The sequence below is a fragment of the Danio rerio genome, chromosome 17 (assembly GCF_052040795.2).
Source record: "Danio rerio strain M-AB ecotype USA chromosome 17, GRCz13ab, whole genome shotgun sequence".
NCBI classification, from domain to species: domain Eukaryota; kingdom Metazoa; phylum Chordata; class Actinopteri; order Cypriniformes; family Danionidae; genus Danio; species Danio rerio.
This window is the reverse complement of record NC_141037.1, coordinates 49,642,187-49,663,662: the sequence shown is the minus strand read 5'-3', so window position 1 is coordinate 49,663,662 and position 21,476 is coordinate 49,642,187. Positions and strand designations below refer to the sequence as shown.

General features: G+C 34.5%; 1 protein-coding gene across 2 annotated transcripts in view; it reads right to left on the bottom strand.

The window, feature by feature from the left end:
* tmem63c (transmembrane protein 63C) overlaps positions 1–21,476 on the bottom strand; it is a 143,198-nt gene that overhangs the window by 43,662 nt on the left and 78,060 nt on the right. Inside the window, exons 7-15 of one of the 2 annotated variants that reach the window (XM_087288322.1) lie at positions 18,958–19,009; positions 17,478–17,586; positions 14,375–14,448; positions 14,182–14,262; positions 8,782–8,902; positions 8,504–8,637; positions 5,816–5,938; positions 1,230–1,383; positions 973–1,079 (exon numbers count right to left, since the gene is read on the bottom strand). In XM_087288322.1, coding sequence (XP_087144448.1) covers positions 973–1,079; positions 1,230–1,383; positions 5,816–5,938; positions 8,504–8,637; positions 8,782–8,902; positions 14,182–14,262; positions 14,375–14,448; positions 17,478–17,586; positions 18,958–19,009 — 955 coding nt within the window. 2 annotated transcript variants of the gene reach the window in all.

Genomic DNA, 21,476 nt, shown 5'->3' with positions numbered 1-21,476 from the left:
ACACACAAACTGAACTATATGTCCCATTATGCTCTGCAGTCACACACCAGTTCCAGGTCCCCTCTTGATTAACCACACACACAGCTGAAGCTCGTCATTACTGATTACATGGACTACACACACAAGTTTCCCTGTATTAAGCATTACATATAATAATATTACCTAATGATTAATAAAAGCTGCACTTGGATCCAACCCCTGTTGTCACCAGCACTCATTACAACAATAAATAAAGATAAATTCATTTCAGTCTATTTTTTGGAGAAATTTCTTTGAAATCTTTCAATTATTTGGAATCTGTTAATGTTTGATCTTTTGAGTAGATTAAGTTGTGTAAAATAAAATGTATTAGTTGAAGATAAACATAATTAAATCAAACTAATTTAGTATTAAAGATCAAAAGATTTCAGTATTAATGTAATAGAATATGAGTAAAGATACCTTAAAACTTACTAGTCAAGGAGACATAAAGTTTTACAATTGTAAAAATTATTACACATACTTACATTTTATTCGGTAATCTACAAAATTTGAGTCCTCTGAAATGATTAGGTTTTACAGGGTAGACAGATAGATAGATAGATAGATAAATTATATATATATATATATATATATATATATATATATATATATATATATATATATATATATATATATATATATATAGATGGATGGATGGATGGATGGATGGATGGATGGATGGATGGATGGATGGATGGATGGATGGATGGATGGATGGACTGATGGATGGATGGATAGATAGATAGATAGATAGATAGATAGATAGATAGATAGATAGATAGATAGATAGATAGATAGATAGACAGACAGATTTAAAAACACTACACCTTGTAAAAAGTTAAAACAATAATTTTGTTATAATGAAGCAGAAAGACCTCCCTGATGCAGTTCTCTCATTTTTATACACAGACTAGAAGAGTTTAAAGTCAGGCAGTGGAAACGGCATCATACCTGGTCCAGTGGTACTCAAAGAAAGACGAATAGTACACAATGAAGGGCAGGAGGATGGAAAAGGCCCACAGGAGCAGAGTGGGGAAGAACTGCGTAATTACTGGGTTCTAGACAGCAGAAGACAGTAAAAGATCAAATCCAAAACATTCAACTTCCCAAAACAACAACCAAAAAGCAGGTCCTGTTTTGTTTTACGTTCTAATGTGGCGTAATACAGCCAAATGGTTATAAAAAAAAGGGCTTTGATGGTCACTGACCCTTAAGCTTTCGACCGGCCGAGTGACGTTGAACTTGTCCATGGTGTTTACGATGATCGCAGGGGTTGTGAGAAAGAAGAGCAGGAGGAAGAGCAGGATGTTGAGCAGGATGCAGCGCAGCCACCAGCGAGGACCGCAAACTGACAGATTCTCCCTGGAACAATACAGGCACCAATCAACATAACAAGCTCTTCACAGCAGTTACAGACAGAGACGGCCTGCTCTCCAAGAATAAGGGGGATGTTTAGTTGATGTAACATAAACTGGAAGGTTTGGGCTGGAAAACTCTAGTCTAAGCTGGTTAGCTAGGCCAAGCTGGTGTTCAGATGGTTTAGCTGGCAGTACATGGTTTAAACCTTTCTAAAACAATATAACTTTCAGATTAAACCTTTGGTTGATTTCTGATGCTTTCTGTTTTATGTCACTGTTTGCTTTTCGAGGGATAGTTCACTTATACTCAGGGTGCCTGTGAATCCTTAAGAAGTCTTGAATTCTATAGTATAAGGATATAATTAGTCTTAAAATATCTTAAATTTGTGTTTCAAAGGTTTTCAAAATCGATAGAACGGAACAGTTTTAGTTTTTGTTCTATTTATCTATAATATAAATATATATATATTTATATATATATATATATATATATACTAGTAAATATATTTACTATTTAATCACCATATATAAATGTGTTTTTTTTAATAAAATTTTACACTATAACAGCTGTTGACAACTGCTTCAACCTGTACATTAGCAAATAAATAAATAAATAAATAAATAAATAAATAAATAAATAAAACTAGAGATGAATCAATCAACTGACCAATTTTTTGTATGACTGGCCTGACCGGTGCATCCCAATTATTAGTATTAGCTATTATTAGTCAGCTGTTTACAAGTTTTTAACTTTTTCTAGATTTAATAAAGAAGGATGATAATTAATTAGTTGTTGTTGTGTGTGTTTTTTTCTAACTCTGTATTATTAAAAATATATATACTATACAACTGGTTCTAAATTTCATTTGGTGTGGTATTAAAAATATTAAATATAACCCTTATAAACCTACCCTGTATATTTTATATCTTAGTTTTGATGAATACTGTTTTACTATTTAATCACCATCAAGTTTAGGCTTCTGCTGGTACCAATTTTGTTATGTTGCAATTCATTTCTAAAGCTTTTATCATGGTTTTATGAAGGTAACTTTAACACGAATAGTTTTAAAAAATACTTAGTGTATTGCTTTGTTTTATATATATATTCAGAATGAACAAATGTTTCAAACAAATTCAATTGCCAAAGGATGACGAATACTATAGTAACACTTCACAATAGTCGTATTAGTAAAAGTTAATAGTCAACTGTGAGAAATAGTATTATAGTTGTATGCTAAAGTTCATTTAAAATGCAACATAACTGTATTATTTATTATCTTCATTTAATAAAACAATGATGACTTCTGGATTTTTGACTTTAATTATTGTGGAGAATAATATAATATTAATAACGAAGATTAATAAATGCTTTTACGTTGACTTTTCAGTTTTTTACATAAATCTAATTTGCTAGTGACATAAACTGTAGAGAGCAAAGAAACTGCAAATGTCAGGTTTCCAACATCACTCAAAATATATTCTTTTGCTTAACAGAACAAGTTTGGAACAGGTGGAGGGTGAGTAAATAGAGTGAATTTTCATTTTTGAGTGAACTATCCCTTAAAAGCCCCATTATACTTCAAGCTAAATCAAACATGACAAGTTAAACTGAAGTATGTGGTGTGCTTTACTGTGATCACCTGATGGATTTGAATATGATGCTTGTAAAGCTGAATATGAGCACACAAAAATATGCTAATTGATCATATTTATACGGCTAACACTTTGTGGTGAAATATTTATAATGAAAGTCAATGAAGTTCACAACAAGATCCATTTATTCCTATCATTTCATCCCCAAGATATAAACTATTTTGAAGGATATAAATAATAACAATGGTCTTAATGTATTTTCAGTTTTATATTTTTAATTTCCATAGCTTCTAAGAATGCAAAATATTAATAAATAATGTTATGCTAGCTGTTTTAATGTTAAGTTATGATTATTTGTCTCTAGTTATAGTTATGGAATGGTTTGGAAACAAACAGGGAATGTCCATTGGGCAATGACATGACCACATTGAAATGGTCTACATCAGTGGTTCTCAATTGGTTTGGCCATGAGACCCACATTTTGGCCAGTGGAGAAATTAAAATGGTCGTGCCGAACTGAGTCTGGTTCTCTCAAGGTTTTTTTTTTTACTCTCTTATTGGTGAAGTTTTTTTCCCTCTCCACTGTCGCCACTGGCTTGCATGGTTCAGGATCCGAAAAGCTACTTATCGATGAATTTGCTCTTCAATGTTTAGACTCTCAGTAATGATTTCAAACCACACTGAACTGAGCTAAACTGAACTGAACTTAAACACTAAAAAACTAAACTACCCTGATCCAGTTACTATGACCATTTATGTGAAGCTGCTTTGACACAATCTACATTGTAAAAGTGCTATACAAATAAAGCTGAATTGAATTGAATTGAATTGAATTTTAACATGGTCATTATGCCGCGACCTACATTTTTAGGAACTATAATATAATTTTAGGAAATATAATTCATTTGTATTTATTTGTTAACATACACAAGTAGTGACCGATAAATCAAAATGTATCAAATTATAGTAATACTACAGAGTAAAAACGTCAAATACTGTAAACAATGGTTGGGGTAAGGAAAAGTTCAGTTACCATTTAGTAAACTGAACTGTTAATAAAACATTAACACATTAACACTGATCCTGTTGAACAGAACAAACCAGCAAATTAAAGTAAATTAAAACCAGCAATTTTTAATAATCACCAGTTATTTGCTCATCTGCTAATATGTGGGCTTTCTTAGCCTTCGCTAAACTGTGAGCTACACAGTCGATGCGCAGCGTGCCTGTACTGGTTTTGAACATGAAGATGTTTGGTACTTTTGTGATGCCCTCAGCTTTTGGAGTCGTCTTTGAAAATAGCCCGCAGGTTTGTCCTTGCAACTGGGATGTTTGGTTTCTTAATGTCATTTCAATTTAGAAAGTTTCATGCTCTCTTGTGAGAGCACCTCGCCACATATGACACACTGAGGTTTTAAGCCATCTTTGTCCTCAATATATGTAAATCCACACTTTACATATTTAAGGTCGTACTTGCACTTCAACATATTAGTTGCTTTATTCATTCATTCATTTTCTTGTCGGCTTAGTCCCTTTATTAATCCGGGGTCGCCACAGCGGAATGAACCGCCAACTTATCCAGCATGTTTTTACGCAGCGGATGCCCTTCCATCTCTGTGAAGCATCCACACACACACATTTACACACACACTCATACACTACGGACAATTTAGCCTTCCCGATTCACCTGTACCGCATGTCTTTGGACTGTGGGGGAAACGGGAGCACCCGGAGGAAACCCACGTGAATGCAGGGAAAACATGCAAACTCCACACAGAAACGCCAACTGAGCCAAGGCTCGAACCAGCGATTCAGCGATCTTCTTGCTGAGAGGCAACAACACTACCTACTGCGCAACTGCTTCGCCTTAGTTGCTTTAATTGAATGAAATTTCACATGTCAAACGGTACGGTTGTCGCATGCGCAGTTCAAAATAAAAGTCTGATATTAGCAAAATGAGATAAAAATTTAACTTTTGTTGTTTTTTTTTTTATCACACACTCCGCGACCCACTGAAAATGTTCCCGCGAACCACTTTAGGGTCACGACCCACCAGTTGAGAAACACTGGTCTACACACATCTTTGGGTTTGCATGAAATGATAAATCTCATGCATTTGGAACAATGACTAAATAATTTCAGATTTTAATTTCATTATGAACTACCCCTAAAAGTCAAATTAGTGCACGTGAAAGGCATAAAAGTGACAATGCTATTTACATAAAATCCAAACAAATGCCTTTGGAAAGTAATTGTTTCCACTGTCTAATTTTCCAACATCGCAAAATCCTTTACTCTATAAATGCAGCGCTAGAAAGCATTCATGGTCCATGCTGAACTGGAAAACATTCACACTTCAATAAATTGTTTTAATAAGAAGCAAACATGCTACAACATTAGAGCTTACATCCATAAAACTGAAAGTCTTGAATTCAGATGCACACAAACACACACACACACACACATGCGCGCACAAACACACTTGTCCAGTCAAGCAGAAAGACGGGCTGACACTGTCCCCCCACACACACACCCACGCACACTAACACTCACTCAATATATGATTCTCAACACATATTATGTAAGGGATATAATGGCTTTCACAGTGGCTGTCTAGGCACACACTCAGATTGAGACTTAATTAATCCGATTTCATCTCTTGAATCCAAGTGTAATGGCTTGGAACAAAGCGTGTCATGAAAAATATATATGTCTCCAGCACTGCTACCATAACTATAGTTACAAACGTTAAATAGAACAAAACAATGAATCAAAATAGCTTCACTTTATTCTTATACTTTTTTTCCATTTCAGAGTATAGATGTGTCTGCCGTTGGACTTACCAGATGATGTCGTTAGGGGCAGGGGCGTATGAAACGTCCCACTGATGGGATCGCACCACTGTGGTAATGCTGGACTGCTGGGGTTTGTGGCGGCAGCGAGCTCGACTGTAGTCTTTCACAATACTGCACAAACACAAGCACAAAGATGAACACTCACATACTGTAAGGGTAAAATTTTAATTCTTTTATTAATTTTCCTTCGGCTTAGTCTTTATTTTAGAGGTCATCACTGCGGAATGAACCGCCAACTATTCCTGCACATGCTTTAGGGGCCGATCACACCAAACGCGCTTTTTGCTTGAGAGGCACCTTTTTTTTGTGAATGATTTACTAACGGTTGCGGCCGTTTTTACCCACTGCTTATGCACCCTGCATGCCTCATGTTTTAACCGCCTGCTGTGCCTTACGTTTTTGTTGTTGCGTACTGTGCGTTCTCAATTGAAAACATCAACTCTGAGCGGAAAAAGCATGTTATGTCAGTCTTTGTCTTTCTCCAATCAAATGAAAGCAGAGGCAGGGTTTCCATTGAGGTGACGTCAGTGTTCGTGTTGTCAAGATGACTACAGAGACTTTTGAGTAGATGAGAAACCAGCGGTCGCTGTTTTAAACCCAGAGCTGTATGACTTCACAAATTATGAATATCACAATATTATTAATTCTAAAAAGTATACCAATATCAGAGGCCACATGGTGGTGCAGTACGTAGTGCTGTCACCTTACGGCAAGAAGATCGCTGGTTCGAGCCTCGGCTGGGTTAGTTGGCATTTCTGTGTGGAGTTTGCATGTTCTCCCTGCGTTCACGTGGGTTTCTTCCGGGTGCTCCGGTTTCCCCCACAGTCCAAAGACATGTGGTACAGGTGAATTGGGTAGGCTAAATTGTCCGTAGTGTTTGAGTGTGTGTATGTTTGTTTCCCAGAGATGGGTTGCGGCTGGAAGGGCATCCGCTGTTATTTACTTCTTTATTTTATTTTTTGCCTTTTGTTTGTTTTAAACAAAACAATAGTAACAGCTGAAAAGGGAGGTAATAGGGTCCATAGGGAAGTAAGCAGTCAGCAGGTAAAAAGAAACAGAATACCACGTAGCATTCGTTTTAAAGATAAAACGCGGCCATACGTAGCTCTGGCTACATAATTCGCGCTCTCCAGAAATTTGTACGGGTTGCACTTTCACAATTAGCCTGGGTTATATGCTTGTCTTTTGGCTGTTTTTGACTGTTTTCCACCAACTTGTAATGGAATAATGTGCTAGTTAATGTATGCTTCATTCAGCTTTTTTGATTTCTGTCAACTTCACATTTAATAAAGAAATTAAAAAACTATTATAGCACAGAACAATGTTTCATGTCTAATTTTATATTTGTAGCAAGCAGCCATGTAATGAGACGGAAAAGCAGGACATCCAGGCAGTTGTTTTTACAGAATAAAGTCCTTCAGTCTTATACAACAGGGCTCTGCTTCTCGTCAGTCTGTCAGGCTTTATTCTGCCATGAAAACTGCCTGGATGTACTTTATTCCTTGCATAAAGCACTTCAGGATGATAAAAGACCCTGTGCTTCATGTCAAGGATGGGGCTTAATCTGCAGAAACAACTGATGTACAGTACATTAACCCTTGAATAATGCTAACAGATCACAAGAACTTGGAACATAATAAAAAAAAAGCTGGTTTACATTTAGAAATGCCGCAATTTCAGATTTGTGTGTTTCATATATGCTCCACATGGACTCCCGGACAAACTGTAGGAAACCTGAGAGCTCCACGAAACAAAAATTTATAATAGTATGTACAAAAACATCAAACACGTGAAAACTCATTCATTTTCTTTTAAACTTACTCCCTTTATTAATCAGGGGTCACCACAGCGGAATGAACCGCCAACCTATCTAGCATTTGTTTTACGCAGTGGATGCCCTTTTAGCAGCAACCCATCACTGGGAAACACCCATACACACATTCACATACAGACACTACACTATGGCCAATCTGGCTTACCCAATTCACCTATAGCGCATGTCTGGACTCTAGGGAAAACCTGAGCATCTGAAGAAAAACAACACGAACATGGGGAGAACATGCAAACTCTACACAGAAATGTTAACTGAGCCAGCGGAGGCTCAAACTAGCGACCTTCTTGCTTCTTGCTGTGAGGAGACAGCACTACCCACTTTGCCACCGCTCTGCTTCATATGTTTTACATTACTTAGAGGGTTAGTTCACTAAAAAATAACAATTTTTTCATCATTTACTCAACCTTCCCACGTTTCTTTCTTCAGTTAAACAGGAAAGAAGATATTTTGAAAAAGGTTGTAAACCTGTAACCATTGACTTCCATAGGAGTTGTTTTCCCTACAATGGAAGGCAATAGTTTTAGGTTTTCAGCTTTCTTTAAAAAAAAAAAAAAAAAAAAAAAATATATATATATATATATATATATATATATATATATATATATATATATATATATATATATATATATATATATATATATATATATATATAGTGTGTGTTTAACAGAAGAAAGAAACTCATGAAGTGTTAGAACCACTTGAGGGTGACTAAATAGTACATTTTAACTTTGTGTGAATTATCCTTTAAATCTGTGTACTGTAATTATAACATTCTCCTTTAATGGATGGTGCTGATGATCAACAATCCTTTCAAGAATGATCCGTTTCCCCCCAACACTTACACTGCTGTCATTCTCTCATCCCTGAAGGTCACGAATGCAATGCCCAGCCTCTTCATGGAGATCCAGTTCTTCTCTGCGTTAAACTCGTCTGTCAGTTTTTCCTCCAGCTCGCTGTAGTACTGCTCTGCATCCACCTGATCAGAGAACAGTACTGTTAGACCTAATCAGACAGAGAGGAGCTGGTGTATGCTGGTCTCCAGTGGCCAACATGGGGAAGTGCAGAACCACACACAAATGGCCAGTCCAGACATATTAACACACCTTTTCTGATCCTTTACCTTTTCAAAGCCACATATATCACAACAGAAGATCTGTGCGCAAGGGTGAGTCTTGATCATGATCCTTCCGTTCTTCTGAGCTTTAGTCGTGAAGTACAGCCTTCCTTTCATCGCTTTTCGTCTGAAAGACCATAATTTAGTCACATTTTAGTTTAATGTATAATTCACGCTTAACAGTTTTAGCTCCATTAACTGTTAATTAGCTGCTTATTAATAGTTAGTAGGGTAGTAGTTGTATTGTATTGGTTGTATTGGTTAGGATTAAGCATGTAAAATAAGGTCATACTTTATAAGTGCTAATAAATAGTTAATATCTTAATAATATGCAGGTAATAAGCCAGTAGTAAATGGTGTGAATTGTTACACAAACTAAAGTTTTACCCATATTTTAAATATACTAGTAGTTACTCATTAGAAATTATTACTTATTGTTAGATATCACACTGTAAAAAACTCTGTTCATTAACAGTTTACTTATTTTGTGATTCACAAATGTTTTTTGTTTGTTTGTTTGTTTATAGTTTTGAATTGCATTATGGGACCTTGATCTGTGCTCTGTCGACTTTTGATGTTGAAACTTCAACTCTACAGTTTAACAAAGTGATATTTAAGTAGTGTGAAATATATTAGTTAGTTAGTTAGTTAGTTGACTATATTGGTACCCGTAGGTAGATTCTTTTTGCAGCAAAGTTTGGCATTTGATACAAACAACTAAATCACACGTATACAGTTGAAGTAAGAATTATTAGCCCCCCTGAATTATTAGACCGCTTGTTTATTTTTTCCCCAATTTCTGCTTAGCGGAGAGCAGATTTTTCAACACACTTCTGCACTTAATACTTAAAAAAACCTCATTTCTAATAACTGATTTATTTTATCTTTGCCATGATGACAGTAAATAATATTTTACTAGATGTTTTTAAAGACACTTTTATACAGCTTGAAGTGACATTTAAAGGCTTAACTAGGTTAACGCAAGTTATTGTATAACGATAGTTTGTTCTGTAGACTGTCAAAAAATATAGCTTAAAAAATAGGGCATAATTTTGTACTTAAAATGATGCATAAAAAATTTTAAACTTTTTTTATTCTAGCCAAAATAAAACAAATTAGACTTTCTCCAGAAGAAAGAATATTGTCAGACATACTGTAAACATTTCCTGAATCTGTTAAAAATAATTTGGAAAATATTTTAAAAAGAAGGAAAAGCTTTAAGGGGGGGGGGGGGGGGGGGGGGGGCTAATAATTCTGACTTCAACTGTACATACCCACATACAAATTATACCTTTTTAAAAATTACAATTTATTCAGAGCGACAATAGAGGATGGGACAAAGCTATTCCTAAACCATTTTGTCCTACTAAAAAGCATCTGAAACCTATGACCCGAAGGAAGCAGGATAAACTTCTCAGAGAGAGGATCAGAACTACAGCTACTAATGTTCTGGGCTATCTGTAAAAGCTGCCTACTATCCAGGGATTCAATACTTAGCTGTGATTCATCAATCAACCTGAGAGACAGACCTCCAAACCATGCCTCCAGAGCGAAGGACAGACTCAATAAAAGCACTATAAAAAAGTGCAAGCATATTAGTGCCAATGTGAAAACGTGAAAGTTTCCTAAGACAATGTAGGCGCTGATTCCCCTTCTTGCACACAGCATCACTAGTCTAAAGATCGGTCAATAATGGTACCCAAATATTTGTAGTTCTCCACACATTCTACTTTTTGACCTCTGATATCAGTCACCTAAGCTGCTGTATGATTCCTTCAAAAATCATTAATTATATCCTTAGTTTTTGTTGCATTAAGTTCATGTATAAAAAATTATATATAGAGAAATAAGTCTGTAAAAAAACAGAACATGTTTATTACAAGGATTTTGTATTGTAATATACAACACAAACACCAACAATATATCACTTTAAACTATTACAAATTATAGTAAAAGTCACTTTTTCCAACTTTTCAGGGTGAAAAGTTGATGGAAATAAATAAACAAAGAAAAAATTAAAACAGGAACCCCAAAATACAAAATGTTTTACATCATTAGGTATTGCATTATTAATACTAGTAACTATTTATTACATTCTAGTAATTATTCCCTAGATACTAGATATTATTCTTATTTAGATATTAATATCTATAATAAAAAAGCTCATACCAGAATGACCAGCTGCTTATGATTTGTTAGCGCCAATGCAATATATGCTAGAACTTAATAGATACAGGAACTCAGTCATTACTAATACATACATTACTGTAATTTTTAGACACTTGTATCTGTTAAATAGGAATTCATATTCATTATATTGTATTTATGCTAGTTCTTATTATTAGTAATATTAGATACTTGATTCTATAAACTATATAATAGTACTCATTCAACATACCAATATGTATTTATTAGCAAGTTCGTCTTCAACAGTTACCAGTACACATTTTCATAATCTCTATATAATCTGGTTAATAACTACACAGCGATTAGTTGACTTTAATTTTAAAAAGTGAGTAAACCTGTTGCCTTAAAAATATCAGGTAAATTAAATACATGCTTAATTACAAAACTTAAGTCAACTTAAAAGTTACAATACACTGAAAAAAGGATGTCTGCAAAACTGTTGCAATCAATTTATTTGTGTTGAATTTAAACAAACAAATTAAGTTTAATAAAACTTAACTTAATTTGTTTGTTTAAATTTAGGCCAAATAAATTGTTTACAGCCACTTAACGTAAAAAAAAAAAATAGTAAATCCAAGGAATCATCTCTGAATAATTTTTTTCAGTGTACTCTTTAATGTCAACTTGCTATTTTAAGGCAATGGGTTTGCTCACTTTTTTATTATCCATTTATTTTCTTTTAGCTTAGTCCCTTTATTTATTAGAGGTCGCCACAGCGGAATGAACTGCCAACTTATCCAGCATATGTTTTACGCAGTGGATGCCCTTCCAACTGCAACCCAGTACTGGGAAACACCCATATACTCTCACATTCACATACATACACTACAGCCAATTTAGTTTATTCAGTTCACCCCTACCGCATGTCTTTGGATTGTGGGGAATACCAAAGCACCCGAAGGAAAAAAAAAAAAAAAAAACACGCTAACAAAATTAACTTTTTTTTAAAGTCAGCTAAATACTTTTTACAGTGTAGCCCTAAGCCTAACCTTTGTGGTTTCCTTATATTACCCTGTACTTTCTGAGCTATTTTCTCACATTTTGACTGTTTATAGTACATTTTTGGTTTACACTTATTTTTAAGGTCTCCTTGTTACAGCAAAAGTATTTTTACAATAAGTTTACAAAAAGTACATTTACAATAACTAATCTATTGATTATATATTAATAGTATTAATCAAAAACATACACAAACTAATTGGTTAATACTATGTAATTACTATATTGTAAAAAAATATATGACCAATTAGTCATGACAGCCTTAGTTGATTGTAATTTATTAAACAAAGTTAGTTATGTTCGTACTTAATTTGATAAGTTTTGCCAGCTGTTTTAAGTCAGTTTAACATATTGTAAGTTAAATAGACTCATAAGGTTAATTTGATACAGCTTAAAAATTTAGGCAACCAGGATTTTTTTACAGTGTAAGAACATGGAACATGTGTAACAACCTTAAAATGAAAGTGTAACCATTTTAAAAATATTATTTAAATTTTTTTTTACTAGCTTTACTAATAAATTGTATTTAACTTGTTTGAGTGACCATACTGGCTAATCATAGAAAGAGTTAATCAAGCTAATCAAAAAAAGCAGTTAAAATGACAACAAATGGCTTAAGACTATAGTGTCTTTAAAAACATACTATAGTGCATTAGGAATAGATGAATTACGCTTTTGTAAACATTTAGGACGCGAGTGCAGCAAGGTTGCAGAAAAAAAATGAGAGCACTAGCACACACAACTATAAGAGCAACAATGAATAAGTGCTGTAAGCAAGTTTCAGGTATGTAAAGTGTAAGAAGCAAAACATTAGTAATTTTTATTTTTTTTTTGTAATACAGTTAGCGGTAGAACCAGAGAGGCAATTGCAGATTAGGAAGGGAGAAGGGAAGTGGAGACTAAATAGTTGAGTTTTTAGTAGTTTCTTGAAAACAGCGAGTGACTCTGCCGTTCTGATGCAGTTAGGGAGTTTATTTCACCAACAGGGCAGACTGAATGCGAGAGTTTGGAAAAGTGATTTCATCCCTCTTTGGGATGGAACCACGAGGCGACGTTCATTCACAGAACGCAAGCTTCTGGAGGGCACATAAATCTGCAAAAGTGAGAGCAGATAAGGAGCAAAGCCAGAAGTCACTTTGTAAGCAAATATCAAAGCTTTGAATTTAATGCGAGCATCAACTGGCAGCCAGTGCAAACGGATGAGCAGCGGAGTACAAGAAAGGAATTAAAGGCATACAAGTCTTTGGATGCCAACAATTTTGTAATGATCCATAATTACGAGAATCAACATTATGTAGTCCTAAAAACCAAGGTTCTGCTAAGCCAAAGACAAGGAAAGAAGTCTTTACAACTTTACAAGGCCTGGGTAATCATCAACAAGCAAAACAACTGCATTCTGACAGTGAGCTGCAGCTGTACGGCAGGGTATGTGAACGTACATTTTTACATTTCATTCTTAGCATTTAGCGTGTGCATCCATATTTAACTGTTTTTGTTGAATCATTGCTGCAATCAAAAACGAGTAATGTGTATGATTCAGCATAGCGTGAACTTACCTGATATAAAATGAGAACTGCAGAGTCGAGCATTTTTAATCAGGTCCTCACTCCATTCAGCTCATGATGGATGTTAGCCAAAGATGTCTGCGGTTGGCATTAAAGCAGTGTGGTGTACGGTAAAAGTTAAGTTTTCTATTTAAAATTGGTATCCTACCGCACAAAATGTCATGTTTGCTATTGCAACCGGCCTTTTTTTGCAACCGCTATGCGCGATTGAACCCATGTGACATCATGTGTGATGTAGATTGGTAAGTCCCCTATAAGTACTAGTAATTCAAAAAAGTATAGTAATACAGGCAAGTAGTTCTTTAGTTTGAGTAACATTTCACACTATTTACTACTGACTTATTGCTTGCCTATTATTAAGATATAAACTGTTTGTTAGCACTTAAAGTACTGTATAAAGTATGATCTTATTGTACATCCCTGATCCAATACCTAAACCCAACTTCTACCTTACTAACTAAAAATAAGCAGATATTTAGTAGTTCACTGAGGTAAAACTCTTAGTTTATGGTTTGTTAACAGCATGAATTGTACATTAAAATAATGCGTGACTGTAATACATGTTAAGTATCAAATGTTAAAACATCTTGGCATTCATTATAATAACATTCATTTACAATATTTGCTAGAAGATGAGTGTAAACATGTGAATGACCTTTCTGAATCCAGCTTCATTAGTTTCTGCACGTTGAAGCAGAAGTGGATGTCTGTGACGGTGCAGCTGGGATAAGCTTCACTGTTTGAACACAGAGGAGAAATGGGGTTTTTACACTCGCCTGTGTTGACATTTAATATCCAGCATGCTGAAGAATGGAGCTCAGTATATCAGATATGTGCTTTTCACTCACTGCAGGTGTTTGGTGATCAGGCCGGGATCAGAGATTTCGCGGGGAATTGACGTTATCATTAGAGTTCTGGCCACCTGCAATGATAATAAATCAAAAATGAGAGCCAGCAGGGCAATTTATGAAGGGAATACCAGTTCTTGCAAGGCAGTAAAAGAATATAATTCTCTGGTAGAAAAGTGATTGCAGGTATATCAATGAAAACATTGCTGAAATAGCATCAAAGTACTGCTTTATGCAGATTCGTTTAACACACTTATCATTATACATTTGTTTTATTTGACAAATAACTGAATACTATTTGTTTATCATTCTGAAACCAGCAGTTTCCTTGGCATGTTTTTAAACACTATTTATTGTTAAAAGCATTAATATAAGCATGAATTCCTTTATAAACAATACATTTATTTTGAAAAAGTGGTGCAGTAGGTAGTGCTGTCACCTTACAGCAAGAAGGTCACTGGTTCGAGCTTCGGCTGAGTCAGTTGGCGTTTCTGTGTGGAGTTTGCATGTTCTCCCTGCATTTGCGTGGGTTTCCTAAGGTTGCTCCGGTTTCCCCACAGTGCAAAGACATGCGGTACAGGTGAATTGGGTAGGCTAAATTTTCCGTAGTGAATGAGTATGTGTGGAAAATAAATGAATGAATGACTAATCTATGAAATGTTTCTTTTACTTTTGCAAAATGTAATTATTCTTTCATTAATTTTCCTTAGTCTTAAGGCCCGTGCACACCGGGATGCTTTTTTCTTGCATTTTCCGTTGACGCTTAACGCCTCGTGACTAAATAAAGTGCGCTAATGTAATTGTGCTTACCAAAATGCCAGGCACAAAAGTGAAACTCAATAAGTGCACAACAGAATGTTACGTTTACACACACATGCACAAATCACATGTAAACGTATCAACTTTTATAAGCATAAAACACACTACTCACTACGCTTGAGTACTTTAAAAAAGGGCTACTTTTTACTCATACTTTGAGTAATATTTACAACAGATACTTTTATTCTACTTGTACTACATTTTTAGGCAAGTAATGGTACTTTTACTTGAGTATGATTTTTCAGTACTCTTTCAGTCTTAAGGCCCGTGCACACCGGGATGCTTTTTGCTAGCATTTTCCATTGACGTTTAACACCTCGTGACTAAATTTAAGGTGCCAATGTAAAAGTGCTCACCAATGTGCAAAATGCCAGGCGCAAAAGCATTATTTTTATAGTTGTGTAACGGCATCTAACGTCAAGGAGTGATTATGCATACTCTTCTGCTCGACGCAAGTGAAAATCACTTGGGTCTCAAAAAACGCTGATGATAAACGCAAATGAAAAGCGTCCTGGTGTGTACGAGCACTAAGTCTATATTTGAAAAGTCGCCACAGCGGAATGAAACGCCAACTATTATTGGCAATCTAGTATTGGGAAACACTCATACATGATCATTCACACACACTATGGGCAATTTAGTTTATTCAGTTTACCTATAGCACAGGTGTTTGGATTGTGGGGGAAACCAGAGCACCTGGAGGAAACCCACGCCAACACAGGGAGAACATGCAAACTCAACTCAACTCAAACCAGCGACTTTCTTGCTGTGAAGCGATAGTGATGACCACTGAGACACTGTGCCATCCAAAATGTAATTGATAAAATATTTTTTCTAATTTCTTTTCTATTTCTTTTCTAATTATTCAATACTATATTATAATCACATCTTCTTGGTATATGCAGGAATCAGAGAGTATTGTTCAATTCTTTTAAGATCTTCTTTGAAGATTTTTTCCATACATTTTAAGACATCATAGCCACTTTCGGTTTCAAACGGTGGCATTGCTGACATTTTAACTTACAGAATATTTACTAAATTATTAAGAAACTAATACAAAACTAAAACGTTATTCATATACTGAATAAAAATGCTAATCCAGCAGGTGGCATCAAAAGGACTGCTGAAATTCTGGTATTGCCTTGGTTAATAGAGTAAACAAAGCAGTGGGATGTCAAATCGATTTTATAAACTACATGGGATCCTGATATACCATCCCAAGCTCATTCTGATTACGCAACCCTATATACATTCCTGGAGAGCGCCAAATATGTTCCATGAGCTATGTTTTTTGGCAGTTTTTGTTTTCGCAAATCCACCAGAGTGCTGTAAACACATATGAGATCTCAAATTGCTCTCACGAGTTCTTTTCGTGCCAACTGATCTTGTCGACTGACTGAATGACTGACTAACAGACTGAATAGTTTTTTTCAAAAGCATCAACTGACCTGCCCACCACCTTCCCTAAACCCAACTGAGAGTTTTAAAAAGCAATACAGAAAAAGAAAAACCCTCGTCTGCTTTTTACCATGTTTTCAGATTTTACCACATGTTTACCCTGATATTTACATGTTTATTTATATTGTTGGCTTCTGTTTTTGTCTTACCCGCTGTCTGGAATCTTTCTTTGCCAGACTCCATTGTCGCAGGTCAACTTTGCTCTGCATCTCAAGTCTGCCGACATACAGTAAGTGTCAAGCTACCGGACAAACTGGTAACAGCGGAAAAGCTGCCCATATGAAGGTAAGCAGTCAGCTGGTAAATGTGAAAAGGAACGGCCTCATACCGCCCCATAGCATTCGCTTTAAAGATGAAATGCAGCAATACATTCCTCTGGCTACATAATCTGTGATTTCTAGAAATGTATATAGGGTACGTTTTCAGAACAGGCCTGTGTTGTGATATTCGCAGATTAAATTCAGACAAACTTTAGCACAATGATAAAAATACTAATAACTTGTAAAATAGCATTTAAGACATTTTAATACTTTTTAAGGACCCTAAATGTGTCTAAATTGATTGATTGACTTCATTTATATTTCATCAATAATATAAAACCTTTCTTCATTTATTTTGTTGCAAACATTCACTTGGTTGTCTTGCAATCGCTGTGCAGTGTCCTTTATGGAAGAAATATAAGGTGTAATTACACACACACACACACACACACACACACACACACACACACACACAAACACACACACACACACACACACATGTACACACATATACACACACACACACACACACATATACACACATATACACACGCACACACACCAACCTTCTCGTCCTCTCTGTATTCCAGTCGTGAGGAATGATGTGCCATGCACAACACGGTGATCACAAAATACAGCAGAGCGAAGATACTGTGCAACCACAGAAATATGTTCCTAATGCGAGAAGACAGAACTAAGATTAGGATCATGCAAACAACCTTATAAATAAGCCAATTAAATCAACAAACCTATACTTTTCAGCTCTTCATCAATCGTTTAAAGCCCAACTCACTTTGCATGCACATAAAGCAATGTTTAATAGAAAAAGAAGCAGATGAGTAAGATTTAAAGGGATGGTTCACCTACTAAGGAAATATTTCTCACTACTTATTTAGCCTGAGGTTTAAAACCTTTATGAGTTTCTTTCTTCTGTTCAACACAAAAGAAGATATTTTGAAGAGATCTGAAAACCTGTAACCATTGACTCCCTTAGTAATCACAAAGGCTATGGATGTAATAGTTATGGGCTTGCAACATTTTTCAAAATATCTTCTTCTGTGTTGAAAAAAAAAAAAACTCATAAAGGTTTAAAGCAAGTGAGGGTGAATTAAAGATAACAGACCTTTCCTTTTTGGGTGAACTATCCCTTTAAGCAGGCCTTGAAATGTAAATTTGTTTAATAATTAATAATTCAAATATACTTTTGTTAAATATAACTATCATTTTATTTTTAGGAATTACAGTTTTTAAAATTATTTTGAATTTTGAGGGAATTTCATACTTTTTTGAAATTAATTATTAGCCCCCCAGTTCCCATCCCCCACCCCCCCACCCCCGTTTATGTATAAGGGAGAGAAGATTTTCAGCACATTTCTAGGCATAATAGTTTTAATAACTCATTTCTAATAACTGTTTAAATATATATATAAGTAATAGTATATATTAATAAGCATCAATATGCTATTATTCTTTGCCATGAAGACAGTAAATAATATTTAAGTATTTTCAAGACACTTTTATACAACTTAAAGTGACATTTACAGGCTTAACTAGGTTAATTAGGTTAACTAGGCAGGTTAGGGTAATTAGGCAAATTATTGTATGTTGTTTCTTCTGTAGACTATCGAAAAAAAAAATTTGCTTAAAGGGGCTAATAATATTGACCTTTAAAAGACTTTCTCCAAAAGTACAAATATTATCAGACATACTGTGAAAAAGTGACATTTCTGTGAAAATTCATATATATATGAATTTTAAATAGTATAAAAAAATAGTGTGTAAGAAACCATCTATTAAATCCACACATTACATTTAAATGAATGTGCATTTTGATTGGCAACCCTGTTCAGAGGCAATATCTTAATGACCCATGCAACACAACTCTATTATTATTTTCTAAGCTGCTAAAGGGAGCTTAACTTTAAAACATAACTATTGGCAATAATACATTGTAAAAAGTTGTTGAATTTACATTTAAAAAAACAAGCTCAGTTTTTTTTTTTTTTTTCTTTTATTGTCAAAACCCATCATTAAACCCAAACTCACTGTGCAGGAACATTAACCACCGTTGTTCGTCCGAAATTCTCTGGATTATCTCCTGAAAAGCATAGAAACAAACAACATGTGTTTATATTTCATGTTCCTCTCGCATGCCAACTCTCAAAAATAAAAGTCTGAAAGTATCTTGAGGCCTGTGTGGTACAGCACAAACTGAGAATTTGAAATTAAAAAAAAAAAAACACCAACTCTACACCCAAATCATTATGCTCTAGGTTTGGGTTGCCATGACGAATTTGTGAATGCATGTGCTGGTTTACATCACAAATACAGTGTCAAACTGTTGCACAGAGATGACAGTCAGAGTCTAACCCCCACCCTTTTCTAACCAGCAGTGCCACAGACCGGTTAACCACACATCCACATTTAACGCCACAGTAAACTTCTGCCACTGAGGTCTTCGGAGTCACATGAAAAGCTCATTGCAGGTTTGAGAACAACACGAGGTAAAGCCGGCGGTTTCCACCATTGCTGTTCTTGTGGCGCGGACAGTCAAGGCCTTTCCCATATTTAACTTGGCTCTTCAAACCCTCTATCGTGCCACCCAGTCATCTTCAAACACTGTAGGGTGGTCTGAATTATGCTTTTACACGCGTCCACTAATAGAGGGTTGAGACTGAGCGCTTCTGTCCCTTCAACGGTTTTCCCAGGCTTTTCCTACAGTCATTCATGGGCAAGCCCACACAACAGCAGCATCTGCACAACTCAGACTTTTACAGCTGTTTTCAAATGGCAATCTTTAATATAAAAAAGAAGAAAACGACGAAGAGGAAGATGAAAAGGTATTTAAAGGGATGGTTTAGCTAATAAGGAATTTTTTTCACTATTTATTTAGCCTGAAGTAGATCAAAACCTTCATGAGTTTCTTTCTTTCGTTCAACACAAAACAAGATATTTTGAAGAGATTTGAAAAACTGTAACCATTGACTCCTATAGTAGGAAACACAAAATACAGGCTACATACTAGATTACAGGCTTTCAACATTACACAAGTAAACACAATATAAATATAATATAATATAACACAATATAAACACAAGTACTATGAAAGTCAATGGTTACATACTTCCAACATTTTTTAAAATATCTACTTTTGTGTTCAACAAAATAAACAAATACTATGGGTCAATGGTTACAGGCTTCCTATATATATATATATATATATATATATATATATATATATATATATATATATATATATATATATATATATATATATATATATATATATATATATATATATATATATATTTATATATATTTAAATATCTACTTCTGTATTCAACAAAGTAAACAAAAACTATGAAAGTCGATGGTAACAGGCTTCCAACATTTTTTTAAATATCTACTTTTGTGTTCAACAAAATAAACAAATACTATAAAAGTCAATGGTTACAGGCTCACAATATTTTTTTAAATATCTACTTTTGTGTTCAACAAAACAAACACAAAATACTATAGAAGTCGATTGTTACAGGCTTTCAACATTTTTCAAAATATTTACTTTTGTGTTTAACAAAATAAACACAAGTACTATGAAAGTCAATGGTTACAGACTTCCAACATTTTTAAAAAATATCTACTTTTGTATTCAACAAAATAAACAACTACCATGAAAGTCAATGGTTACAGGGTTCCAATATTTTAGCAAAATTAATTTTTATTTCTCAAAATTTAATGTTCGCTTCATAATTTTTTTTTGAGATTTGCTTTAATTATTATTATTTTTTTTTTGCTCCATATTTAATTTAATGTTTGCAAAATTTTGTTTTATTTTGTTAGTATATATGGCCCAAGATTGACTCCATAGTAACTACAGCTCTAGTGTTTGGTTTTGAAAACACTACTGATTGGGTTAGGTGAGTGGTTCACTGGTCTAGATGATCTACAAAAAGGACGTGTATCTAAAACTTACAATAAAATGTACCCTAAGTAACATATTTCAGATTTGCAAAAATGTGGATAGTCAAGTGGATTTGTTATCTAAAAAGTGTATTGAAAATCAAGAGCTCATATTTTACATTTTGCTAAAATGTAGGATCAGGTATGTGTTTCCAATAAGCCTAGGCTGAGACTCTCAGTAGAGTTCAGGTCAATTGCCAGTCAAATTTTATGCAAAATGAAGCATTCCTTCTAAATTTAAACTAGGTGAATCTTGTTATTATTGTCATCCTGAAATATTGCCATGGGATATTTCATCTGACATGATGTTTACTGATATTAAAGTTCTGCTTTGCATTAACTAGGTTTTGCAAATCATATAGAATGCATATAGAATCATACAAGTAAAATTGTTGGCAAAATATAAAATGCCATTGATCACTGCAATTAAGATCCAATAATATGCTCTTAACCATTTACTTAAACCCAATATTTTGTGGTCAAAGAAGAGTATATTAATTTTGAAAGAAGCTTATCTTCATGTAAAGCAAATAGTCGAAATCAGAATTTTTAGCCTTCTTGTGATTATTTTTATTCTCAAATATTTGCCAAATGATGTTTAACAG